The sequence below is a fragment of the Podarcis pityusensis genome, assembly GCF_964106645.2.
Source record: "Podarcis pityusensis genome assembly, chromosome: 8".
Classification (NCBI taxonomy): Eukaryota; Metazoa; Chordata; class Lepidosauria; order Squamata; family Lacertidae; genus Podarcis; species Podarcis pityusensis.
The window spans coordinates 37,457,215-37,484,051 of NC_138033.1; the positions used below are offsets into that span (position 1 = coordinate 37,457,215).

Consider the following 26,837-nt stretch of genomic DNA (forward strand, 5'->3'; position numbering starts at 1 on the left):
TGGGCAGATGTGCATATTGAATGGATGGGTGAGCAGACTGCTCATCAGAGGAAGACCCCAACTTTGTGGAATGGTGGTTCGGAAGATTGGAAAATGGGCTTAGACATCTGGCATGAGCCTGACTGGATAGCAGACACATCTGGCAATGCAGACCTGAGATCTAGAAGCCAGGTGAGGGCCACTTCTGCCCTTTCCAGTCTAGCTCTGGAAGTTTAGCTCTGCTGACAGCAGGAACTTGCTGTGGAATGGCTTTCTCCCAACCTGGTGCCCTCCAGATGTTTTAGTCCAATAACATGTGGATGGCATCAGGTTGGGTAGAGCTGTTGTGGAAAAGAAGGTGGCCTCTTGTCTGTTGCAGAAGCTGCGTGGAGGGGTGTTGAGTGCCTGAAATCCAAGCTCATTTGGCTGGGAGGAATTGCTCTTGTTTCCATGGTAGTGGTTGCTTGAGCAACAGTTCTTTGAGGACTCTCATGTCAAAGCTTCAGCAGCTCTTTTGCGTGCCACTGACTTTTCTTTCGTTTTCATGCCCAAAGAGACAAAAGTCTGCAGCTTCTGAGCCCTCATTGCTTAGACTATGAACTGTCATGTGGGGAAGGATGGAGGCCATGCTAACGGCTGGCCTCCCCAACAAGCAAAGCTCAGGCAAGGGTGGGCTGCTTGGGAAATTGCTCAACTCCTCTTCACCTGTATGCTGTACAAGCCTGGCAGGAGCTGCCTCTTGTCCTTTAGACTAAGACATTTGTTATATGTTGCTGTTGTTCTGTAAGTAGCCTTGGTGTTTGAATAGCAAAGCAAAACACAAATCATTTTAATATAGTGTTAAAAATAAATATTTGGCATATCCACAGTTTTCCTCCAATGCATACTCTGAGCATCCTCAGCATAATGTCCTAGTTTTGACCACAAAGGAGAATCCCCAGACAACTAGGCACTGTCTCCACTCCCTCCCTCCTTCTTTCCATGCCTTTCTGTGGTTGGATCCCTTTCCCCCAGATGCTGATGTAAGGAAGAACCTGAATCATGGAAGTTGAATAAAACATGGGAGACTAGCCACACAGAGGCAAACAAACTTGTTTTGCCTCAGTCCTCGCAATGGTAGGGCCTGGGCTTCCTGCTTCTTGCATCCCTTTGATTTGCTGATACGAGGATCTCCAAGCAGTGTTAACTGCAGGTTAGATTGCAGGTTCTTGCTCAGTTTGCATTTATGATTATTCCAGCCACTCCAGAGCTGGTCTTTTTGGAACTGCACAGACCAGGTCTCGCTTTGACTCTCAGTGTGGTTTGGTGCTGGATTCATTGTGTTTGCCTATACCTCTTAGAGAACTGGATGGACTTTCAAAAGCAGGGCAGGAGTGCTCCTTCTCCTCCTCCTAACCACACCTCCTAACTGTGCACATTCTTCCCTGCTCCACCCTCCACAGCTACCATACCACGGACCTCTACCACAACCTGGTAGGAGGAGACCTCTCCTTTCACTTACTGCGATCTCATTCAGTGTGGCCACAGCCACATTTCTTGCTGTTCAGGGGCTAACAAACATCTCAGTCATTTTCTTCTAACATTTCGCAAAGCCTCTGTCTGCTTGCTTTCAAGTGTGTACTCCTTGCTAGAAGTACAGTGGTACCTCGGGTTACATACACTTCAGGTTACAGATTCCGCTAACCTAGAAATATTACCTCGGGTTAAGAACTTTGCTTCAGGATGAGAACAGAAATCGTGCAGCGGTGGTGCAGCAGCAGGAGGAGGCCCCATTAGCTAAAGTGGTGCTTCAGGTTAAGAACAGTTTCAGGTTAAGAACAGACCTCCAGAACGAATTAAGTACTTAACCCGAGGTACCGCTGTATTAAAATTCTGTGCCCATCATAGCTGGATTGTGTGACCAATATGAAATTGTTCAAATTTGCTGTTTTGTATTATACATTCTAGTTTTGCTCACCATGAGAAGGGACTGCTGAAAATCTGGTTCAGCAGCTGCTCTGACTTCTGAAACTTCAACCATCAGTGCCCAGACACTTTATAGCTGTAAAGGATCTTGCTTTTTAAAAATTAAAGAACCATGAAATTCTCAGAAAGTTGAATTCTTTGCCTTCAATTTCACATAATCTGCTTTTCCTGCTCTTCCTGATAATGTAAGTCCAGGTCCTTTTTGAAGCTCTTGTGTAGCATGACTACATTGGGCTTTAAACTATCCTGGCTGTCAGTTTCCTTGGAGGGCTCTGGGTTTTTGCATCTTCAGAGAGTTTTCCTGCTTTGTCACCAGAAATCTGGATGGTTTTTGTAGGAGCTGGCACAGGAACACAGACCATTGAACATCTGTTTGCACTTATCCTCATAAAAGATACAGAGAGAGAATGAATTAATAGATGAATGAAATAACTGCAAGAGCCGGGTTTTATTTCGTTTCAATTCCAGGTAGACAATGTTCTGTGGCCTGTGAATGATGGGAATGAGCTGTTCTTCCCATTAGGAACTGCAAATGCTGCCCCAACACAGCCCGTGAAATCACTCCTGCTGTTTCCTGGCACAAGTGACAGCTTTCTTTCTTCTTTCTGCTGCCCCAGCTCTAAGAAGGAGCGCTTCTGGTCATCGATTAAAAAAAATAAAAATCAGATCAATTCATGTCTCCAGCATGCTGAAGAGGTTAAAATCAACTATTTCTGGTCTGTGAGCTACTTTGTGCTCCTATTGCAAGTCATTGCAGGATGAGGTTCACTGAAGCTAAACTCCAGTGATCCATCTTTTGTTTATTCATTTATAGGATTTGTAGACCACCTTTCAGTGCAAGATGCCCAGGGTGGCATCTCATGAAAGCAGGGAAAGCACCATATAGAAGCCACACAAATGGCACCAGCAGCAGTTTCCAAGGGTCAGTAAAATTAGTATATTCAATACAGAGCACTGCACGCCAAAAAGTTCTGTCCTCAGATGCCACCCACCTAATTTTGAATACCGTGTCGGTGCATGTAGAATGAGATGCTAAAGAGGTCTTCCAATGAAGAGCAGGCTCATATGGGCCAAAGGTGAGCCTGTTCCCAAACAGTTCAGGGCTCTGTTGGCTGCTAAGCAGAAGCTAGCAATGTCTGTCAGTGGTGAGCAAGGATGCCATTATGCCCCGCTGTCAAGGATCTCACCCCTGCAGGAGTCTGGTCACCTTCTCCCCATGGCAATTCCTCCTCTGGGCTACACCACAGAGGCAATGCTGCACTCTCATATTATAACTGGGGGAGGAAACCTTCCCCTCTTCATGTTGCTCATAATTTTCTAAATATCTCTCTGACCTCCACAAAGTGGGGCTTTCCAGCTGAGAAAAACATGGCTACAGTGCTTCAACCTTTACATGTGTGGAGGGCATTTTAGCCCCAGGATAATTTCCCCTTTTTGTTTTCTGTGCCACAATATTATTTTTGAGACGGGTTGACTTGAACTGTGAGTCCTATTCCAGGTGTGGCCACACCGTTGGTTTATGAAATATTATTAAATGTTTGGCTTTCTTAATAACCTCTTGGAACTGATTTTGCTTCTCTCTCATTGCAACAGTCCACCGTGTGGACCCTACCTAAGATCTCTCTCTTGGATAAGCACAACCAATTTCTTACCTCATTCTGGTTCTCTGGTCACATGCTGGCTAGCCCCAAATAATTCTGAATCATTTCAATATCAGCAGTTTTGATTGGTTTAGGATTTCTCCTGTGGTCCTACCAGTGAGAGTTACATGCTTTATTTACATGCTCCACCTTTATTGGTTGGTTCTTCAGACACGCAAATTTGGAAACAGTGCCGTTAATTTCTAAATAAATCTAGATTGTTTTGGGTAAGGGCCGTAGCTCAGTGTTGCAGCATAGGTTCTACATGCAGAAGGTCCCAGGTTCAATACACGCCATCTGCAGGTAGACCTGGGAAAGACTTCTGAATTCTGAAGAACTGCTACCAGTCAGACAGACAATAATGAGCAGGTTGAACCAATGTTCTGACTCAGTGTATGGAAACTCCCTGCATTCCAAATTTGCTAACTTCTCCCAGGGGTGGCCCTTTAAAGTGACCCCTATGCAAAACAGTGGCAACATTGAGCCAAGAGGGTCCTTGGCCTCCCAGGGTCTTTGGCCTTATAAAAACCAGAACATCCACCAGGAACTCCTTTCTGGCTTCTGTTTCTCGACTTTCTTTGAGACAAGCTTCATGGAACCCCTGAAACTCCTTTCTGGGTTTGAACCTGTCAAACTTTGCTGTCATCTGTGCAGCAACAGCCAAGTCTCCACCCTCTCTCATCACATTTCCCTATAGTCCAGTCATGGAGCAGCTGCCTTAGCGTTATGTTCCTCTTTCTCCTCTTTCACTTGTTGGAGGCTAATTAGGGCAGCTTCTCCACACTCAGTCTGCTTCTGCAAACACTCATTTCCATGCATGCACATGCACACACACACACACACACACAGCCTAAAAACACCACAACATTATGAGACAGACAGACAGACAAGTGTGTTTTTCACTTTTTTATGAATGATCTTTTTGGTGCTGTATTTTCACACCTTGTTTCGATTAGAAATTATGTGACAGACAGACAGATGCTACTTTGGGAGCACAAGAGTGAAATATATCCATAGAATGATTCCAGGCTAAGAAGCAAAGGAATTTGATTTCAAAAGGCAGTGGAGCTGTGTAAAAGCAGCAGTTCACAGGGCATCCAATGCATCTCATGTGTGCATGTTTTTTGTGCCATCCACATGACATTGTTCTCATCCAAGTTGGCAGCCCACACTCTCACACCCCCCCATTTAATTTGTCTTTCCTGATCTACAGATAAAAGTGGTAAGGGGGGGGGGATCCAACATAATAGCCCATGATACCCAACTGTGGACATATTGAAATGTATTGTGTGGGCTATTTTTGTGTGTGTGTATGTGTAGTGACATTTTTCTGGATGCCATCTTTCACAAGACCCCCAGCTTCCACTGGTGGGCTGCTGCTGAGAATGGCGTGACACACACTTTTAAAAATGTGTTTGTTTTCTGGTATATCAGAAACATATTTTTTTAAAATGGCAGCGCACCCAGGTAAACCAAAAGCTGCAGGCATGCCCACAATAGACCTCAGGTTTCCAGAACTCATGGAGGATGAGGAAGTACTAATTGAGGGGAGGGGACAACAAGACATCTCATCAAGCACCTCCCACTAGTGTGGATGGGAAGCAATGAGACAGAGTTCAACTGAAAGTGCTCATGTGTGGATGAAGGTGTACAAAAGCACATATGGAAAAATCTGATCTGTGACACCCACATACATATGGACACTCTGGAGTCTACATATGTGTACACCTTAAGGTGTGATTGCAGCATACACATTTGTCAGCTTGTACATCACACAGAGACATCTGGCATCCTTGCAAGTCTCACCCCCAAGGGCTTGCTGCTGTTGACTGCATAGACAATGGGCTCATCCACGCTTTGCCTAGAAAGCATGGGTCCAATCGGTTTGGCCTTTCCCCCATGTCTTTCCCCCTGAAAACCTGCTCTTTAGTGCTAAATCGCAGCAAATGACAATCTCTGGAAATCCTGAATGCTGTTTGTTCTGATTCAGCACTAAAACGCATGTTTTTGTAGGGGAAAGCAGCAGGGCAAGTGGAAATGTGGGTGAACCACACACAACCAAGTAAGCCAGGATCCTATTTCTAGCCTTGGGATCCAGTTGAAGTATGCCAGGGGACAGCTCTGTCTATTTCAGCACCACGGACAGTGGTTTCATTTGCATACTTTGCTGAGCCCTGAGCAGAGCTTGGCAACAGATTGGATTCTGTCTCAAATGAGCAAGCTCAGCCTGAATTACCTCGGCTGTCCCAGGCTGTGATCTGGGACCTGGAGCTTTCTGCAGACTGCAATTGTTCTGCAAACCAAAAGATCTGGTTTCTGGACCAGATTCTGATGAATCTGTCAGGCCTGCCAGATTTGATTTTAGATAGAGCGGAATTAAGTTGTCATCTAAGAAACCACAATGTTGAAAACCTGACAATATTTATAACCAACTGCAGAGTCCAACTCACACTATGCCAGATTTCAGACTGTTAAGAATGGTATTCAAGTTAATAAAGAATCCCACTGAGGAGACAATATGAAACACGCCAGCTTCTTTGTCTCATTTCATGTGTACAGCAACTTATGGGGGTGTGGAGTGTGTGTGTGTGTGTGTGTGTGTGTGTGTGTGTGTGCCTGCCTGTCTGTCTGACTGTCTGACTGTCTGTCTGTGTTCATAATAAAACTGAGGATCTCATTGTGGATAAAGTGTCAGACATAGAACAGGGAGGGCTGGATTCAAATCTCCAATCAGGCACAAACTTCATGAGGTGGCCTAAAGCTTCACCAATCGCACCTCACAGTGATGTTGCAAGGTTGGGGATTGGCTCCTCAGAGGAAAGGCAGAATTAAAATGGGGCGAGTAATGCTACTTTCATTTCCCCCAAATTTTGTCTGGAGCTGAAATTGCTTGAGATAATGAACCAAATTAGACTACTGAAATAGTAACTAGGTAAATAGTAACTAGGTAATAACTAGGTACTGCCATTGTATTGTATGTTCCAAAAAGAAAGGAAAAAATAATCCTGCATTTCAAAACTGTCTGAAGAGCATCAGATTGAGGAAATCTGATGTCAGCCTGTCTTTGTGTCGGAAATCAAGCCTTTATCAGGAGAAACTGGCAACTCTCCAGGCACCCGGCTTGATCTCCTGATGACCTCCCTGTCTGCATTCCCCAGCAGGATCCAGGCAGAGGTCGCGATAGGCGATCCTTCTCAGAGTGAGAAGAACACCCCCCCTCTTTCCTGCCCCCCCCCCGGCAGGGGAAAGAGATAGACAGAAACGTATTCACATTCCTTTATTTCTGTCTTTGCAGTATTACAAAAGCATGACTGCTCTCTTCAAGCTCCAGCAGTCGAGAGACAAAACACTTCCTGTACTTCCTGTACAAGAGCAAAAGGAAGAGCTCATATTACACTCTGAGCTAATTCCGGTGCATTGCCCTGTGAATTGACTGTCCCTCTGTTTCCCACGGAACAGTCCTAACATTCCATCATGTGATGTTTTCAAGATAGCAGCTCGCAGCTGCATTGCTTCTATATCGTAACACTTTGCTCCCTCTTTCTGTGGGAGCCAAGCCAGGCAGCAGTCACTTTTAATCAGTGGAGTGGAGAGGGAGAGAACAGTTTTTCAGAGCTTTTCTCCCATTCCAGGCTTTGAGTCCAGAGGAGTCTACTGTACATCCTTGCAGCTTGTCGTGCCTTGTTTTACTTTCTTTCCTTGGTTTCTTGCCCTCTGTTTCTTTCTCTTTCTTCTGATGACCATTGGAATGTTTCCACCCTCCTCCTGCAACTGTTTCTTTGGGGTTCTGAGGACTCCTGCTTTTAAATCTGCTTCTGGGCCTTTCCGCACTTCTTTCCCTCTTGACAGTTGCATGGGATACTGCTGCCCTTCTTTGGCCTTCCACACAGACACTCTGCAGTTTCAGGTAATGAGGCTGCTGAGGAGGGGGGGAGGGAGGGAGGGAGGGAGGTCAGTGGTGAAATGCAAGAGAAGCACCTTCATGGTAGGCGATTAGCCGGTAGCTAAGGCAGCAAATGCAATACAACCCACCTCTGAGGCTCTTACTCTTCTGTTAAACAGACATGGACTGATCCAGGGCAAATTCTGCACCCTGTGAAACTCCCGGCCACCTAGGTGAGGTCAGGTCCCTCTTTACCTGGACCTCAACCTGTGCACTTGACAGCTATCTGCACTTCGGTGCAATGGGCAGGGCTACATTTGTTTGGGTTGGTCAATCTTAGCCAGCTTTTGCACACCTGGTACTTTCCAGCATAGCGATGAAAGTTGTAGTCCAGAACATCTGGAAAACATCTTGCCAGATTGGCAAACGCTAGTCTAAGCAATCTGTTAGTATGAAAATACTAACATCCTCCCCCTTTTCATGACATCATTGCTGCAGATTTTAGCACATTTGCAGCCTATTTACATACAGATCTTGTGATCCACTATTTACATTCCTTTGTGATAGGAGTGTGGGAATGAAACTCAGACACTGAACTTCCGTCCTGTGTGCTTTTGTATTTTCTCTCTTTGTTCATTGCTTTCAGACAGAGCAGACGTGTGTGAGGCTGCTGTTCACGCTAGCCACGTTTGTTGTTTTGATTTGTAAATAAAGGAAGCTTTCGCGATGCCAATGCCTCCACAGCCTCACTTCTTGCTGTTACTCTGCTGATGCATAGCGTGCCCACAGCTCCACAGGAGGTGGGTCACTGATATTGGATGCTGGCTCCGCTGATGCCATTCAGGGGCCCTCCCGACACAATCTTGGTGGCTTGCTTGAAGGGTAAAATGAGTCTGGCACTAGCTGCAAGTTGACTTTTCACAAAACTGGGAGTGTCACATTTTTTAAAAATGTTATGCAACTCTCTGGTTCTCTCTGAACCAGTGGGCATGACATAGCTGCTGTGGGTGGGTGTCCATTTCCAGCTCAGCACACAGTAACTAAAGCCCTTATTGTGGGTGCCATTTTATGACCCCGCTTTAGTTTTTAAAAATAATTATTTATCTATTGCTAAATGCTCTTCTGGCTTTTTTTTTTTAGTGAAACCAAGGCATGGTGTTGTAACACTATGTTAGAATTATGGTACATCATGATGGTGTTATAGCACCATACCTCTCTTTCATTGTTGCTTTTAAAATGTAGCTAGAGAAGCATGTTAGTGACACTTTAAAAAGTTGATTAAAAAAATAAAAACAGGGTCACAAAACAGCACCCACCACAAATGTCACGATCAATGTGTGCTGAGCTGTGATAAGTTAACTTTCCAGACATGTCGCTGCCCATGTTGAACCCCTCTCCTTTAAAACCATATTTACACATGTGGAGATTGTGGTACTCTTCCATCCTTCTAGAAAATTCCACTCAGTGTGGTCTGAGAGATGGTGGAAGAACCACAAGGAAAATACAGGGTGGTAGTGACTGTATGGTGTCATCATGTGGAACATGTCCCATAAGAAGTGAGTGAATGAAACTTGGGAATTCCAACTTTGATGCCTAGCATGAACGGTGCCCTGAGATAGGGCTATATATTCTCATCTGTTCTGAACCCAGCACTCTTTGTGACACAGAGAACACAAATATATTTATTTGGAGGATTGAAGTATACTGGAGAAAGGGACTAGATTTGTGCTTGACAAACCCCACCTATGGGGAAGAGCTGCTGCTCCCCAGGCAAAGAGGTGGTTGATGTGTATTACTCCCCTCTTGCAGAGCAAATGTCCTCAGGAGGGCTGGTGTTTGCAGCAGAAGGTGGGCAATGTCAGAGATGCTGCAGATACAGATCTGTCACCTCTCAGACTTGAAACAACCTGTCCTTGGGCATACCCCCCAAATCTGATGCACTCTCTGAAGTGATTGGGTGCTGGAGCAAGGAAGGGGGCCGTGGGCTGGTTGCTGCCTACCCACCCCAGGTCTCCTCCCTCCGCTGCTCTCTCAGTGCATGAACGCACAACCCTTAAGCTCGTATCCGTTCACAGCTTTTTAGTGAGAGGTCAGGAGTTTGCTTGACACCCTCCCTGCTTGTCTCTCCCCACCAAGCCTTGAGTGTCTCTGTCCTTGGAATAGACTTTCCATTTCTGCAACCTGAAGACTGTGTGTGTGTTTGCATCTGCATTTGGAGAGCTGGTTTAGAGGAAGAGAAACTTGGGAATGCAGCAGGAAGGCTCTGTCCTTTCTCTGACGTGCTTTGATGTTCTCTAACCCTTCCTATGGAGAAGGCAGGTGGAAAGGCTGAGCATGACTGCAGTGCACCAGAGAGGGAGAGAGAGAGAGAGAGAGAGAGAGAGAGAGAGATCTTCCTCCTCCTCTAGCTGGGGCACCTCTGGGCTGTTTTGCTTTCTCCGTCCCACCTTTCAGAGAACATGCTAGTGGGGTGCGGCATGCAATTCTGGGCCCTTTGTGAGCCTGCAGATCTGCTTCCTCTTCCTGGGGGTGCAGCCATAGAAAGTGAATGTCAGCACTCTGCCCTTCTGCCTGCGCACTCCCATCTTTATTCATGAGGGTAAAATGGAGACTGGCTGGCTGGCTGTGTAGTAATGTTGTTGGGAAATAAATAAATAAATAAAAACAAACAGGTGCATTTCCATCCAGCGGGAGCATGACTCATCCCCCCCACCTCCCCGCCCTTGCCTATCACTGGGCTCCATTTGAGCAGTAGAATGCTTCAAACCAATCTTTCCCTGGTGAGCTGGGGAGGAGGAGGAGGAGTTAAGCCAGGGGGGTGGGTCTCCTTTATCAAGGCCGGTGGAAAGAGGCCAGCCCACTGCAGAGCTGTGCATCTTCCCAGCTGAAAGAGAGAGAGGAGAGCCTGTCTAGAGCTGGAAGTGGCCAGAGAGGCAGAGGAGGACGCTGCTGCTGCTGCTGCTCTTGCTCCTTCTCCTTCAGAAGAAGAAAGGCAGCTCACCATGCCAGAGTGCTGGGATGGGGTAGGTACAGCTCAGCCAGGCAAGGTGTGTGTGTGTGTGTGTGTGTGTGCGTGTGCAGGTGGTGGGGCTGCTGCATGCCACTGCTGGGCAAGGGGAGGGGGCACCCCCCCCAACGTTACTGGAGACCCCAGCCTGCTCCTTAATCTCGATGTTTTCTGCCCCAGCTTAACACAGTCCAATATGAGGGGGATGGATCTGCACTAGTCCTTGAGCACGTGTGGCCGGTAGGAGCCTTGAAGGACAGCCTGGGCCATCCTCTCTTAGAAGGCGGGTGGTGCTTTTCCCTTTGCAGCTACGGAAGGAGAAATCAAGGCACGATGCATTCCGAGTGCCAAAGACCAGCTTGGCCTGGAGGTCCTGCCCTCTCATTTAAATGCCAGGAGATGTGTGTAGGCATTTTGTGGCAAAGCAGAGAGGCATTCTGCCCTGGCTCCAGCACACTCTGCGATTGCTTCAACCTGGCATTGAGGGGAAAGGGGTCCACAGGAGGGACCAAGCCTCTTGTTCCTGCTTCCCTTCAGGACAATCACAGACTTGGATGGAGCACTATGGAGACAGGGCATGGGAAACCTTTGTGGATTCCCTGGGTGCAACCAGCGGAGTGGGCTGGCAGGGGAAGCATCTCCTCATTTTGCAGTGACAAGGGCTGAGGCTGCAGGCATTTTGGGGGAGGGGAGGAGGAGGGGGATAATCCATGGCTGGTTCCTGCAGTTTCCCTCCTTGCTGTTGTGCCTGAAGCACCCAGCAAGCAGATGGGCGAGAGGTTCCGCCGAGGCACATGCTGCTGCCTGGTGTCACCTCTCTGATGTGCAAAGGGCATGTGTGGCATCTGGGGAGAGAAAGTGCACCATTTTCTCTGCACACCCAGCATCCCTTTTGGCACGTACACAGCTCCTTCCCTCGCTGTTCCCATTCCTGCTGGCTGTCCTCTTAGAGCCTCTCTGCCTGGCTTGCAGAGCTGGGTGGAGGGAGAGAACCTCATTTGTGGCTTTGCGCTGGGTGTCGGGATTCATTTGCAAAGCAGGAGGAGAACATCTTTGGCACCATGAAGCTGAGGCAAAACGTCTCTCTGTCCTTGCTGAGACCACCCCTGGCAAACTCTTCTTCCCCAGAGCCCCACAGAGCTTTCCCCATCAAGGACAGAGCAGGTGGAGCCTGGAGGCAGAGCTGAGCCAGGGCTGTCCATCTGGAGGGCTGCCTTGCCTTTCAGCTCTGCCCTGCTGTTTGACCTTGAGCAAAGCTTGCCCTTGACAGGGATCTCTCTCTCTCTCTCTCTCTCTCTCTCTCTCTCTCTCTCTCTCTCTCCCTCCCCCCCCCCCCATTGCTGATGCTCTTGATAGGCATCTCACTCCACTTCCAAGATGTGGGGATAATCTTGGCTAAACCTGCCAGGATGAAGGGAAGAAAGGAGGAGTTTCCCATAACTGCAGCCTGATCCTCCTCAAGGATGGTGGTGGGACTGGAATATAGCAGCTTTACAGCAGCTTTTTGGCTGCTCCCCTGCTACAGGGTGGAATGGGGGGGGTATAGACTGTGTAGGTGTTGTTGCCTCTAATCTACAGGGTTCCCAAAGGTGTTTGCTTCTAAAATATGCAGCTTCCTCTGTGGGGCTCGGTGGGGAGATTTTGCTGGGGTGGAATGGGAGCCATGAGTTTCTGCTGGATCATGAGGCCAACCTCCTTCTCCCCCTCTTGCCCTCCTTTCTGGCATGGCTGCCTCTGCCGCCGCTGCCACTTTGGTCTCTCTTTGCCCTTCCTTGCTTCCATCTCTCCCCATCTGCTATTGCCAGTTGAAATGGCTGCTGTAGAGGTCAGCTGAGGGAGGGGCCTGATGAAGCTGGTCTTTCAGAAGAGCTGTGAGTCGCCTAGTACTGAGTCAGACCGCTGGGCTGCGTAGCCCAATCTGGACAGGCCGTGAGGATGTCTTGAGTAGGGTACTACATGAGAGTAAGTATAGGACCCTGGGGCACTCTGTGCATTTGTTTCAGGGGCCCTCTTCCCTTCCCTTCCCCTTCCCATTCTGGAGTGGGAAGGGCAAACTGGGCATTTGTTACCCAGAGGAGGATTCTGTGTGTTGCAGAGCTGCTGGCCTCTCCCATCCCAAATGCCCCATCTATGGCCTCATTTTTAATGTTCCATCTATCTAATTTATATTCTGCTTTTTTCTGCAAGAGCATTCAAGGCAGCTTGCAATAATGAGCAATAAAATGCAGTAACAAGACTATATCAAAACAGAGATGCAATAGATGTACAACATCAAAAATGAGAGGTGGTGGAGCTTCTGGAATTGACACCTTCCACCCTGGTGACCCCCCCCCCCCGCCCCCAATCCCAGGTATGTACAAGCTATTTGGAGCTACTCATTCATGCTGCAATGGCAGCCTGCACATGTTCTGAAGCCCAAAGGAAATATTCCCACCACAGCATGAGAACCTCTGCCAACACTGTCTGGTCGCAAGTGATGCTGGTCATGCTTGTGAGATACTGACGTGAGAAGGAGCCACATTGTTTCGCTGTCCCTAGAGCTTAACTGGCGTGGTGTGAGGCCAAACCATACCAAAGCTTATCCCATGTAACAGGAAGATGTTCCAGAACAGAGACCTGGCCCTGAGAAGGGGCTCCACTGCCAAATAATAGGAAGAACATAGAAAGAGCCTGCTGAATCAGGCCAAGGGCCCATCCAGTCCAGAATTCTGTTCTCACAGTGGCCAACCAGTGTCCATGAGAAAGCAGTCTCAGAGCACAAGAGCCGTCTCCCTTCCTGTGACTTCCAGCATCTGTTATTCAGGAGCATTACTGCCTTCAACTGTGGAACCACCATGGCTAGGAGCTAGCAGAAGAATAAAGAATAACAATACTAAGCTATTCTGCAGCACTTTCAGGTTTTTAGCGGGTTTCAAAAACATTACCTTGACAAAATTTGCATATCCCTTAGTTGTAAGCAAATCCTCTAAGCAGCTTACAGAGATAAATTCATGTATGCCTTGTATGCCTTAAAAGTATTTTTATCCATTTTATCAATGAAAATGTTGACCAGGATGGTGGCTGCTGTGAAAAAGTTGAATAGCATATTAGGGATTATCAGGAAAGGCAGAATGATAATGCCTTCATGCTAGCCTTCCTGCCCCAGACCTACAACTCCCATCAGCATCAGCCAGCATGGCCAAATGATGCTGGGGCTGATGGGAGTTGTAGTTCAAAACATCTGGAGGACACCAGCTTGGGGAAAACTATACCAATTTAATTTGCAACTGCATTTGGAATGTGTGTGTGTAATTTGGGATACTGTAGAACTGAACAGAACAGGGGAGCTGCCATGAGCAGGAGCCTAGAACAGCTTCCCAGGTTTCTGTTTAAAATTGTTTTAATGGTTATGTTTTCCCATTGCTTGGCTTTATTGTGTATTTTAATTAAAGATGTTATAATATTATCCCATATTTTAATTATGGTTTGATCTTACCGTTGTAAATACCTTAGAAGCCATTTTGGCATATAAGCAGGATATACATTTTTATTATTAATAATAGCTAATAATAGATCTGGATTGCCTTCTTCCAAGTGAGCAGCAGGGCCCCAATCCCTTCCTTGAGTCCTATGGGCCACTAGAATATTTCTGAATATTGTTGGCAACTGTGGCCCTTTTATACTCATGCGTTGGCATCTGGAGCATTGGTGCCCAGCCTCTCAGGACAGGGACAGATCACTACCTTCTGTTTTGAATAATTTCACTAGGCCAGGGTCACTAGGGACCCATAGTCAGATGCCCCACCATCAGCTATGTTCAGATACATTTGATCCATCCTGGCAGGAAGCTGGCCTCCTTTTTGCTGCTGTTTGACCCCCATTTTCTGCCTCTCTCTTTCTTGTGGGTCCATGGTATGTGAGAACAGATGAACTGGTCCCTGATCCACTGGCTCACACATCGTTATTGGAATTGACTAACCTAGGCCATCATCCTAGAAATGTATCACTTCAACTTAACAAATTGCAGTCTATTTGCATCATTTTTATAATCATTCAGGGAGTCCTTTTAAAAAGTGGGTGTTTTAGGTTGTTCTCACAGCAGCTCCATGAGGTAGATTGCTACTATGTGTGTTTTACGAGAAGGGAACCCCACTTATCCCATGCAGGATATGGATGTTCATCCGTCTGCCCACTTACTATATATATATATTTATTATTTCATTGAATTTATATCCCACCTTTTTCTCCAAGGTCCTCAAGGTGCCGTACACAGTCCTCCTCCTCATTTAAGCCACACAACAACCCTGTGAGGTAGGATAGGTTGAGAGGCAGTGACTGGCCCAAGATCACCTGGTGAGCTTCTTGGCAGAGAGTGGCAGGGTTTGAACCCAGGTCTTAGTTTGGCACTCTTAACTGCTCCACCATACTTACTGATGACTTTTGTGGTGGCCCTGGAAGCACACAAAGAGGATGGCAGGGGAGCCAGGCTTCCACACTTCTGAGGTCTTATGGGAAAATGGGGACTGGCTTCTTCTAACCATACAAACAGGCTGACCGTACAAACACCAGTGCCTTCCACAAGGAAAATTGGAAAGTGGGAATCGGAGAGAGAAGATGGGGGTGCCTCTTTCTCCATTCTGAAGTGGATCAAGCAATGTGCACCTGGACCCTTCTTCCTGCCAGGGGAGGACTGATACAACTCTTTCTCTTCCATCTTTCCTCCAGGAGCATGATATTGAGACTCCATATGGGCTGCTGCATGTCATCATTCGGGGGTCCCCAAAGGGAAATCGCCCGGCTCTCCTGACGTACCATGATGTGGGACTCAATCGTAAGTGTAGCACTTTCCTTCTGACCAAGGTAGGAGAGGAGTAACTCCACCAAATGGTGGGAGGTTCTCAGTTGCTGTTGATTGGACCAACTGTGCTTCAAGGTTTGGGCACCAGAAAGGAGCAGGATGGGGGCAGCAGGCCACAACTTCAGTGCCTGAGGCTTCCTTGGCTGATTTGCACTTTTGGGGCTGAGAGTCCCAAGATCTTTTGAGGCAGAACAGAGGGGCCCAATTTTAGTTGGTCACCAAGAAACAGAGACACAGAGTTGGGTAGAGAACTATGATTAGGCCAGCTAAAAGTCTGAAGACAACATAAGCTTCCGAGCTACACCAAACGCTTCCTCAGATAAAATGAGTATTTTTAAAAAGGGTATAAATTCTTGCATTTATTCTTAGACTAGGCTGGTCCAGCAGATCAAGAGGCAGATGAAAATCGAAACCAAGAAGATTTATTTGAGGTTCCTTATGAATAAATAAATAAATTTTAAACTCCCTGCCTATTGACATCAAGCAGGCTCTTCGCTGTACTCTTTTCAGGCCCTGGGTATAACTCTTATTTAAGGCAGGCCTATCCAGACATGTAGATGTTGACACCCTTTAATCTCTTTTGGCTGTTTTAATTATTTTAAACTGTTTTTCCTTCTCGATAATTTTAATGTTTTTTGTAAACTGTTTAGAGATTTTACTTCAATCAAGAAGCGTATAAATTTTGTTAAATGAATAATTAAAGCTGGAGGCCCTATTGTTGAGTCCTGTTCCTTATGCCTGCTGTCACCTGTGTGCCCAATTATGTCTTGAACAATTTGAGTATGGTGGTTGCAAATTTCCCTTGCAAAATCCAAGCACTGCGGAGTCTTCCATGTCTTAAAAATATGATTTGTTCACACATATTTACAGCTGGAGCCTTCAACAGAGGGGGTGCAGAACATTACACCCAAAGAGTGTCCCTCAAGGCTTCTCTCATAGCTTCAGCAAACTTGGCTCCAAAGCAACAGCCAGTTATGGCCCCTATCTCTCAGCGCAGCCTCTTCCAGCCAGGATTCAGGAATCCATTAGTTGGAGTCTTCTCAAACTCTAACCTTCACTGACTGTAGAGATTGCCTCCCTAGTCATAACAATAAGGAACATAGGAATATGATTTTGAGTCAGACCACTTGATCCATCTAGCTCAGAATTGTCTGCACTGATGGGCAGCAGCTCTCCAGGACTTCAAGCAGGGATATCTCCCAGCCCTTCCTGGAGATGCTGGTGATTGAATTCTGCAGGCAAAGCAGTTGCTTTTCCACTGAGCTTCAACCCAAGAGTCTGACAGTGCAGATAGCAAGTGTTGACATTCCAAACTAGTCACAGGGGCTACTAACTGACCAGGAAAAATCAGGCCTACTCTGCTGCCCTGTGCCTTTAGCAGAGGCTGGCTGGTGGCAGAGGCTGCTGTTGTTGCAGCTGCTGCTGGGGGGGGGGGGGGGAGAAGAGATGTGGCTGGGCAGGGAGGAGGCGGCGGTCATGTGACTGTTCGGCATGAAACTGCTGCTGCTTGTCCAAAAAGGTCACCTTGTAATGCTGCAGAGGGAGAGGGGGGCTGCAGGGAAGGTGGCTGGGAGGCTGATCTGCCACAGCCTGAAAAAGGAGAGAGGCAGGAAAAAAGCTGTCAAGAGAACAGAATGGAAAGCTGCAGGCTGATTCCTTGCAGGCATGTTCTAGGCTGCGCTGGCAGCAGAGCTGATCCAGGGACCTTGTTTCCATGAAACCCCTTTCTGTCCCTGAGAATCTGGACAATGCCAGTGGCAAACCATTGCAGTCCAGTATATGTTTCTGTGTTGCAGGGAGTTGCACTAGATGAGCCTGTGCTGGCTGGGGCTGATGGGAGTTGTAGTCCAACATCTGGACGGCGCCAGGTTGGCAAAGGCTGCCCTAAAGTGTGTGCGTGCCAGCATGGCTTGCTCCCGCCAACCCCAGTATCATATGCTTGTGCTGGCTGGGGCTGATGGGAGTTGGAGTCCACCAACATCTGGAGGTTGAAGTCTGTTCTGTGGGAAACTCCAAAGGCTAGCACACTCAGCAGCAAGGACTGGCACAATGGTGTTCTCCACCAGCAAGGCAAGGAGTTGGCACGAGAAAGGGGAAGATCAGTAGGCCTGGTCCCACAGAGCAGCTGGGGAAAGCAGGCCCATGGCTAGTGCTGCTGGCCATGGTTGAGGCTGGCAACACAGAGTCTTGGATATGCTGACAAGAGCTTCAGTGTGTGGCTGTGGTAGTCAAGATGGAAGCACCACCCTCTGGGTGTGCCATCTGGCTAAATAAAAGGCCAGTGCCTTTTTCTAGGCTGTGAGGCATTATCAGTGGTTCCCAAAGTGGAGAGTAGTGGGGGGGGCGAGCAGTTTATGGAACCAATGAGACAGTGGCCAGAAAAGTTCGGGAACCACTGTTTCAGGCTCTGGGGACTGCCTTTTAGTCTCCTCGGGGTTCACCTGACCTCTCAAAGCCACCTGTGTCTGGTGGCAGAGGTGTCTCTTCAGAGGGCTCTGGTTCCAGTGCAGTTAACCACCCACCAATTCAATCTACATTTATACATAACAATGAACAAATGCAAATTTGTGTCATGCTCCGACCCCTTTAAGCACCTAGCCATTTCAAAGGTTCCTTGTTACTTGGACAATTGGGCCCCTGAAGGCCAGGGATGATGGTTTCCCAGCACTAGGCAGTTACACTGGTGCAGAAACTAATTGAAAGGAGTATTTCTTCCTCCCCACACCTGGCTGACATTAGGGCACAAGCGGGTCACACAGGAGAGCCAGTGTGGTGTTCATGGTTAGAGTGTTAGACTGTGACCTGGCAGACTGGAGTTCGAATCCACACTCAGCCCTGAAGCCCACTGGGTGACTTTGGGCCAGTCACTGCCTCTCAGCTTAGCCTACCTCACAGGGTTGTTGTGAGGGTAGAATGGGAAGATGAGAACCACGCACACCACCTTGAGCTCCTTGGAGGAAACAATGGTTTATAAATGCTATAAATACAATAATAAAATAAAATAAAGGGCAGGGCAACCAGTGCTCAGAATTTATTTCCAAGGACATGCTTCTTTGTTCCTCAAGCTTTGCAACCCTTTTTTTGTCCTGAGTCCTGTTGACTTTGACTCTGTCTCTCTTCCCGCCCCCACTTTGCTCCCTTGCAGACAAGCTTTGCTTCAACACTTTCTTCAACTTTGAGGATATGCAAGAGATCACCAAGCACTTTGTGGTCTGCCATGTGGATGCTCCTGGGCAGCAGGCGGGGGCCTCACAGTTCCCTCAGGGGTAGGTGCCTCCCATGGAGCAGCCTCTCCCAAACTGGCACCCCTCCAGGCATTTTGGATTACAGCTACAACTCCCATTATCCACCAGCATCATACAGCCGAGCTGGCTGGGGCTGATAGGAGTTGTAGTCTGAAACGTCTAGGACACACACTGTTCTTGCTGTGTTATGGGATTGCTTGATCATCATTGCTACACCTGTATTCCAGCACAGCTGGCCACACCTGGCCAGGTTTCCCATCAGGGATGAGGTGTTTTCAGCTTCCATCATCGCCAGCCGGTAGCCAGGTGGGCTGGAGCCAATGAGAATTGCACTTGGACCCCATCTGGAAGGGCACAGGGTTCTCCATCCCTGCCTTAAACGGAGTCCCTCAAACACTCCCTTGTGGGTCATGCTATGGTGATGGTTGTAACTTGGCAACCTAGTGAGGATGTGAAACTTGTGATGGATGACGACCTTCTCATTGCATGCTGATATCAACTCTTCCTGGGAGGAATAACTGTCATGGGTCTGGGTATCAGTCATGTTGGTCATGTGAGCTGGCCCTGGTTCAAGGCAAACATGGCTGGACCTTCTCTAAGGGTAAATGACATGGGCAACCAATAGCTTAGATGCTGAAGCAGGCCAGCCCCACACCCCCACTGATTGGGGGAGGAAGGAGAGGTTCAGGACTGGCTCAGAGGATGGGGACTTCTCCAAAGGAGAAGAGCAAAAAGAGGGGTGCTTCCCTAGTCCCCGATCGGTCTTTCCCTCAGATCTCCTCCATCATGCTAGGAGAAGACATCAACATTGTGTCCTGGCTCTCCTGCTTTGTCTTCACAGGTACCAGTATCCTTCCATGGACCAGTTAGCTGCCATGCTGCCCAGTGTCGTCCAGCACTTTGGGTGAGCCTTGGGTGACCTACTTTTCCTTGCTGTGATGTGAAATCCCATGATGGGGCAGGACTCCCAGAGAGGCAGTGGAAGGAGGAGGATGGTTTTTAATTTAGCTGGGAGCAAAAGCATCATACCTTTGCCAGCCTCTTGACCTATAGATGTTTTGGACTCTGGTTCCCATCTTCCCCATCACCATATGGTCCTTCTAGCTGGAGCTAATGTAGTCCAACCCATCTGGAAGGCGGCAGGATGGAGAAAATGATGGCATGAGTGAACGGTGGATGAAGTAATTAGATAAATTGCCACTGATAAGGCTGAGGAATATTTTAGATCTGGTTAATGAGTTGCTTGGAAGGAAATAAATAATCTGATAGTATTTGTCTTATAAAAGTTCTATGATTAAGATATTTGGCATCAAACACAAAGCATCAAACTTTAGTTGAGTGAAGGAGGCTTGAAGGACAGCCACAAAAGTCCACCAGTGGGAGGAAGGAAAGGAAGTGGCTACCTAGGGGACCACTGATCACTTTTCTTTCCGCAGGTTCAAGTATGTGATCGGGATTGGTGTGGGAGCAGGTGCCTATGTCCTTGCCAAGTTTGCTGTAAGTGATCAGATGGTGGGTGGGTATGTCCTGCATCCTAGCCAGACAAGGGTTTTTGGGTGTTTTTTTTAAACTATCAAGGCCCAGCACCATTTTTGGTGTTTTCCAGGGCAGGGACCTCCAGTCTGATCCTTGGCATGCTTACTCAATGAAGCTGATTGCCGGGCAATCAGCTTCATTGAGTACCAGCAATTCCTATTTGAAGTGACCTGGGACTTGCAGTTCAGGGCTTTGGAGAGAAAGCGCTATCTCCACCCCCCTCTTTGATTTCTTAACTCCCCAGGGAAGTCTCAAGTTGTGGCTCTGAATTGGACTGACTGTGCCTTGTTACTGGGCAGAGCAGCCGTCCTTGACTTGGTGCCCTCCAAATGTTTTAGACTACAACTCCCATAAGTTCCAGAAAAGCACTGCTCTGCTGGCTGGGGCTGATGGCAGCTGTAGTCTAAAAGCATCTGGAGGGCACCAGGTTGGGGAAGGCTAGAGATGGTTAACCAATCAGTGTATTTGTATTTTTAGATACTAAAGATGTAGCGCTTGCTTTATGATGCTCACTTTTATGCTTACTAATTGCCTCTCTGTCCCAGTGGATACGTCTGTGAGCCAGAATAAACTCCATCTGCCTGTCTATCTGTTTTGATTTAGCTGATCTTCCCAGATCTGGTTGAAGGCCTTGTTCTGGTCAATGTGGACCCCAATGGCAAAGGTTGGATTGACTGGGCAGCCACCAAGGTGAGACAGCCTCCCCTCCCTGTTGCTACTGGGTGTGTGCCAGAGCCAAGTCTTGCAGGCCAATTGAGGTTTCTGATGCTGCTGCTCAAGTATACTCATTGCTGGGGATGGACAGCTGAGTGAGGTCTCTTTGGATCCATGGACATCTGCAAAAAGCAAAGTTCATGCATCTCCCTCTGACAGCCCATACAGAGCAGCCCATACAGAGTGGGGCCACAGGGCATGTTTGGGGGGCAGGTGTTGGTAGCTTACTGTTTTATCCATTTTTAACTGCCAATAATACATAAAATGTGAAACAAATTTTCCCCTCCTTTCCTATCAATAAAAAAAACTAATTACAATGGCCTCCCTGATTGCTCACTTTTAGTTTGGTTTGCTTAGCAAACAAACAAACAAACAAACAAACAAACAAACAAACAAACAGAAAGCAATATATTCTGAGGTAATTAGTACAAACGATGAGTACATTTGCCCTCATGTGGCTTGTCCTAATTCACTGGTTCTGTTTCCAGGTATGTTATTACTGCCTGCCAGTCTTTCATAAAATGGTTTCTGTCTCCTTTCTTGGCTTCTAAATTGCTGTGCTAATTGATCCATAATTAAGAAATCCCAGGGTTTTCTTAACCCAACCCAGGCATGTAGGGGTTTTCATTTTTGTGCTATCACAAATTGAGCAGCTGTTTACTAATCTCCATCTAGGGCCTTGAATTCTTGCTCAAAATATCCCAGACTGCAATAACCTGTGCAAAAAAAATCAATTTTGCATCTGTTTGCTGAAACCCTGTGACCTCCCCCCACCCCTCACCGTTTGCACAACTTGAGAAGAAAAGCAGTTCAACCTTCAGCAATGAAGGCAATGAGTGACTTAGCACAGAAGGGTTGAGAGTGGGATGTGTAGAGTGTGCAAATGATACACACAGCCTAGCCCCCCAAAAGCTTGCTGCTGCCACTCTTCAGCGTCTGCCACCTGAGGTAGCTGCCTCACTCTGCCTAATTAGAGGGCCAGACCTGGAAGCTGCTCACACATTTAATGTGACAAGCTAGATCTTTTTCAGTGGGCTACTGGGGTATGCAGCGTGTTCACATGCAACCATTCTTGGGGCAATTAAAACCCCCACACCTCCCAAAATAAAGCTGCCTGTGGCTCATTGCAGTGCTGGATCTGTATAGTAGTTACCATAGTCCTTTGCTCCTATTTTCCAGTCTTGTGATGGAGGCTTCTCCAACCTGGAGCCCTGCACCAGAGCACACCGCCATTCCTTTCTGTGGGTGTCACAGCTTGGCACATACTTGGTTGGGTGTGTGATGATGGGTTATCTCAGGAGACAGAGGGCAGGTGGGCAACAGTGGGCCATCCCATCTGACAAGACAGCTCCTCCCAAGAGTTCTGCTCCCCACTGGCTTGGGTCTAAGTGACTGGGTTCTATGTCCACTCCTGACAGCCCATTGCCTGGAATGTGCTAACTGAAATTTTTGATTCACCTGTAGGATAGTTCAAGCACATAAAGTCTCAGTCATCCTTAGCCCATCACGGTGGACTGCCCTATCTTAATATCCCTGAACTGCAGAGGGAGAGGCCTGCCTTCAGTTTGTTCCCTGCCCCCCTGAGTTCACATCTAATTTGGGGCTTCATAGTGACCACAAAATAACATTGATGGGCTCAAAAGCTCAGATGACTTAAAAGTGAATTAGACCGGCCTTCCCCAATCAATGGTCTTCCAAATGTTTTGGACTATGTGCATCATCCCCTGCACCAGACAGCTGTGCTGTGCTGGCTGGGGCTGATGGGAGTTGTAGTCTGATTGAGGAAGGCTGAATTAGACAAATTCCTGGAACAGGAGAGGATTGTCAACAGCTATTAGGTGTGGAACGTCAATTGGCCTTAGAAGAAAGTCACACTTACTTCAGGGTCAGAGGGCATCGGAGTGGACTGTTAGTCTGATATTGCAAGGCAATTAATTCTTTACTCTTATGCTCTGCTTTCAACTTTCAGCTCTCTGGCCTGACCAGCACATTGCCTGACACAGTTCTGACTCACCTGTTCAGCCAGGTAAGAAGCATGCAACAGCTATGGAAGGAGCTGGGAGCGGTGGGGGGTGCTTTTCTGTTAATCTCCCCCCTTTCTGCTTTTGGGGCTGTCAAAGGGCAAGACTGAGACACTTCTTGAAAGCCTCCAGCTGGCCCTGTCCAAGAATGACTGGGGGAACCTCTTTAAAAGGACATTGCAGCCTGAGTCTCCCATGCAAGGAGCTTGAGAGGCAGCCAGGTGGAGGTTGTCACATTCTGACAAGGTGTTGGTTCTTGTGATGCAGCTTCCCACCTAGTTCTGGCAATATTTTAGTGCAAGCCACCAAAAGAGGGCTTGGCTTTCTCACAGTAAAAAATCTCAAATGTGACCCTGTGATGCACAGAGATCTCCAGGTGGCTGCATTTTAAGCAGACACTTACAGGTGTGGAGGGCCTGGGGCAGAGAGGAAGTCCCTGTTTAGTTTCAGCAGTCAATAGCAAGAGAATGCCAGAGACTCTGTAAAAGAGAGCCAGAGTTCTGCCCCACAAAAACAACATGTTTTCAGGGCTGGGACAAAAGCCCTGAGCCAGGCCTTAACCGGAGCAGGGCTCCTTTAAAACTTCACGCAGTTCTCTTCCCAAGGATGACTCCAAAGAGACCATGCTGGGAGGTGTGTGTGAGAGAGAATATGAAACCAAGTGAAAAGCCACCTGTCTGCAGCACACACACTCCGTCTGGCAGGGTATCAAATACCTTTCCTTACCCAGGATCAGGGTTGGCAGCCAGCCAGCCTGCTCTGCAAACTCAAAATTGCGGGGTGACTGGACTTATTTGTGCTGTGTTTCTAGGCACAGGTCTGCTCTTTAAAGCACCGTATCCTAGTGCTTTGTTCCCCCCCACACACTTTCCCTGCAAAAACCTGCTCTTTACTGCTGAATCCAAGCAAATAGCAATCTGTGGAAAACCTGAACTGCTGTTTGTTCTGATTCAGCATCAAAGGGTGGGTTTCTGCAGGGAAAGTGTCAGGGGCAAAGAAAAGTGCTCAGACAAGGTGCTTTAAAGTGCAGAACTGTCTCTGGAAAATGTGGGGCAAAAGTTAAGTACGGCTGAGTCTGCAATTTTAGCCTGGCTCATAAGCGGTGAGCTGTGCCCTGCAAACAGCTGGATCCAGCAGAGTCCTTGGGCTCACAGAGGTGCTTTTCCAGTTGATGCCTCCTCCAGCCCAGAATGGTTGCTCTGGTCCTCAATGGTGCTCTGACTTGGCCTCCTTTCTGTCTGCCCTTTTTCCACACCCGCAGGAAGAGCTGGTGGGGAACACAGAGCTGGTGCAAAGCTATCGACAGCAGATCAGCAGCATGGTGAACCAGTACAACCTCCAGCTCTTCTGGAACATGTACAACAGGTAGGGGCAGGGGCTGAAGGAACTGCATGCATCTTGGACCATGCTTTCCTCCCAACAGACAGCTACCACCATACTCTCCCCAATTCCCCCCTTTAAAAATTTGCTTGCAAGCACTATAGCTCACATCCAGTTATGATGAAACTTGTTTTTAATAATACCTTCAAAAAACTATTTATTATTGTTTTTATTTCTTAAAATGTATATACTACTTGATTGTAAAAACATCCCCTAAAACCAAGCAAATTTCCTGTGCTTGATTGAGAGTTTCTTGCACAATTTTACAAATACGTTGTAAATAAAAGGGGAAACGCCACAGTGTGATCAGAGGCGGAGCTAGCTCCTCTGGCACCCGGAGTGGCATGCGCCCAGGGGTGGGGCTAGCTACCCAGGGGGCAGGGCAAGCGCCCCACCCTGTGGGTGCACCACCTACAGTGAACATCCCGGGGGGGCGATGTCACCCCCCCTCAGGGATGACACCTGGGGCAGACCACACCCACCTTGCTCCACCTCTGGGTATGATGCAAATATTGTAGTCCTGCTGAACTCAGACATAGCACAGTGGCAGAGCCCCTGCATGTTTGTCTGCTTCAATTAAAATTCCTCATTTTTTTTCTCAGTCGCAGGGACCTGGACATTAACCGACCTGGGAGCATCCCGAACGCCAAGACACTCCGGTAAGCCACTGATTTGCTCCAGGGAGGATGAGGAGGGGCCCCGAGCAGAGCAGGTCTCTCCTGCTAATCATGTTTCTCCCCTTCGGGTTTGCAGCTGCCCAGTGATGCTGGTGGTGGGCGATAACGCACCGGCCGAAGATGGCGTGGTGAGTAAGGAGCTAATCCCCGAAGAGTTAATCTACCCTGCATGAATGTTGTCTGGGGACCAAGCTCATAGCATGGGTTTGTCCTTCCCCTAGTCTGCAAGCTCGTCTTTTGTCTGAAGGCTGGGGGGAGGCGGGTGGCAGGTACTGTATTTAAGAACAACTAGAGGCCTCCTGAGGATGCCTTTGCAGACTTCAGACTAGCCTTTCCCACCCCGCTGAGCCTGGCATTCTGCTTTGTTTGCTGTGACTGATTTGGCCACTTTGTTCAAATTGGTTTGTGAAATGCAGTGGTGGATAAGCACCCCAAAAAGAGCCATCAGCATGAAGCACTTCCTGTTACCCCATTGCCTGCTCTCCCCCCCCCCCCGAAGCTTTGGGGGGGGGAGAGAGAGAGAGAGAGAGAGAGAGAGAGAGAGAGAGAGAGAGAGCTGCAACCCCCCTGGGTCCTAAGGAAATTTATTTATTTATTATTTATTGCATTTACTTCCCACTTTTTAAAAATTATTTTTATTTCATTGCATTTATATCCTACCTTTGTCTCCAAGGAGCTCAAGGTGGCATATATGGTTCTACCTGCTCCTGATCTAATCCTCACAACAACCCTGTGAGGTAGGTTAGACTGAGAGATGCAGTGATTGGCTCAAGGTCACCCTGTGAGCTTCATGGCCAAATGGGGATTTGAATCCCTGGTCTCTCAGGTCGTAGTCCAGCACTGTAACCCCTATACCACACCCCCTATCTTTATTGTTTGAGTCATCGTTAAAAACTGGACTGTCACATTCCTTTTATTTATTTTAATTGTTGTTGCCAAAGCTGTACACCACTCCCATTTTTCTTCTGTTTCCCTGTTTTTGGGGGTTTACTGCAGCGCCGAAGCTACGGGGAGGCTAGCCAGGTTTTTTGCCCCAGGTGAAGCTTCCAGAGGGGTGCCATTGAGGCTCCCAGCCTGTGTGTATGCGTGCACAAAGGTGTGAAGGGGTTCCAAACTGGGTCTTTGACCTAGGTAAAATAAAGCCTAGTTTCGTCCATGGTGTACTGAACCTCGGAGGCTGCTTGTGTTGGCTGCTGGGTCACACCACGTGCAGGGCAGGTGATGCTTGTGCTTCTGGACTTGATGCTATTTTGAAACTCTGACTTTGCTGTTTGTTAGGTTGAATGCAACTCCAAACTGGATCCAACCACCACCACTTTCCTGAAGGTGAGATAGAGGAAGGGCAAGTCTTCAGGACAAGCCCTAATCCCTAGTCCATTCTCCCCCACCCCTAGATCTCATTCTGTGTAAGTGATTTTGATTCCATCAAAATTTGCTCTCCCCTTCTTCCTCCCACTGGAGGGCTAAGGACAAGGGTGCAATGTCTTATGTATCTATACCCCCAAACCCAATTGAAAATAGGAGCCATTGAGACACCCAGTGGGGATGGTGGTGCTTACCCCCATTTACTTTTAAGCCACAGTTCTGGAGATGATGTATAATAGGAGTTACAGGCATTGCACAGAGGTCTTATAGCACAGGGTGGAAGGCCACCAGCAGGGGGCACTCTAGTTCTGGATATTTTGTATTTAAGGCGAATGGGGAGGTTGGCCCACAAGACCCATACTGACTTTGTGTTTGGTGCAACTTGGGCTGGGCCCTTCCTGCCCTTTGGGAAGGGCAGCGAGGAGGCTGTTTCAGAAGCCACAGCCCTTCATTAGACATCATGGCAGCCTAGCCTTTCTAAAAAGGGACAGGACTTGAAGCACAGCGTGTCAGCCCTTCCCTTAATCTTTGTGCTTGCAAAAGCTGCTGCTGCTTCCAGCTCTCTTTCTCCAAATGGGGTTCTGAGTC

The 26,837-nt window shown here is 47.9% G+C and overlaps 1 protein-coding gene across 5 annotated transcripts in view; it reads left to right on the forward strand.

Moving 5' to 3' along the window:
• NDRG4 (NDRG family member 4) overlaps positions 1 to 26,837 on the forward strand; it is a 50,067-nt gene that overhangs the window by 14,618 nt on the left and 8,612 nt on the right. For 3 of the 5 annotated variants that reach the window (XM_081016912.1, XM_081016911.1, XM_081016910.1), the window contains exons 4-13: positions 15,179 to 15,284; positions 18,457 to 18,577; positions 19,398 to 19,460; positions 19,993 to 20,053; positions 20,696 to 20,782; positions 22,776 to 22,832; positions 24,089 to 24,192; positions 24,810 to 24,866; positions 24,961 to 25,012; positions 26,163 to 26,210. In XM_081016912.1, coding sequence (XP_080873038.1) covers positions 15,179 to 15,284; positions 18,457 to 18,577; positions 19,398 to 19,460; positions 19,993 to 20,053; positions 20,696 to 20,782; positions 22,776 to 22,832; positions 24,089 to 24,192; positions 24,810 to 24,866; positions 24,961 to 25,012; positions 26,163 to 26,210 — 756 coding nt within the window. Of the gene's footprint in view, positions 1 to 10,311; positions 10,491 to 15,178; positions 15,285 to 18,456; positions 18,578 to 19,397; positions 19,461 to 19,992; positions 20,054 to 20,695; positions 20,783 to 22,775; positions 22,833 to 24,088; positions 24,193 to 24,809; positions 24,867 to 24,960; positions 25,013 to 26,162; positions 26,211 to 26,837 lie in introns of those variants that run through there. The other 2 variants (XM_081016914.1, XM_081016913.1) reach the window with 2 other exon arrangements.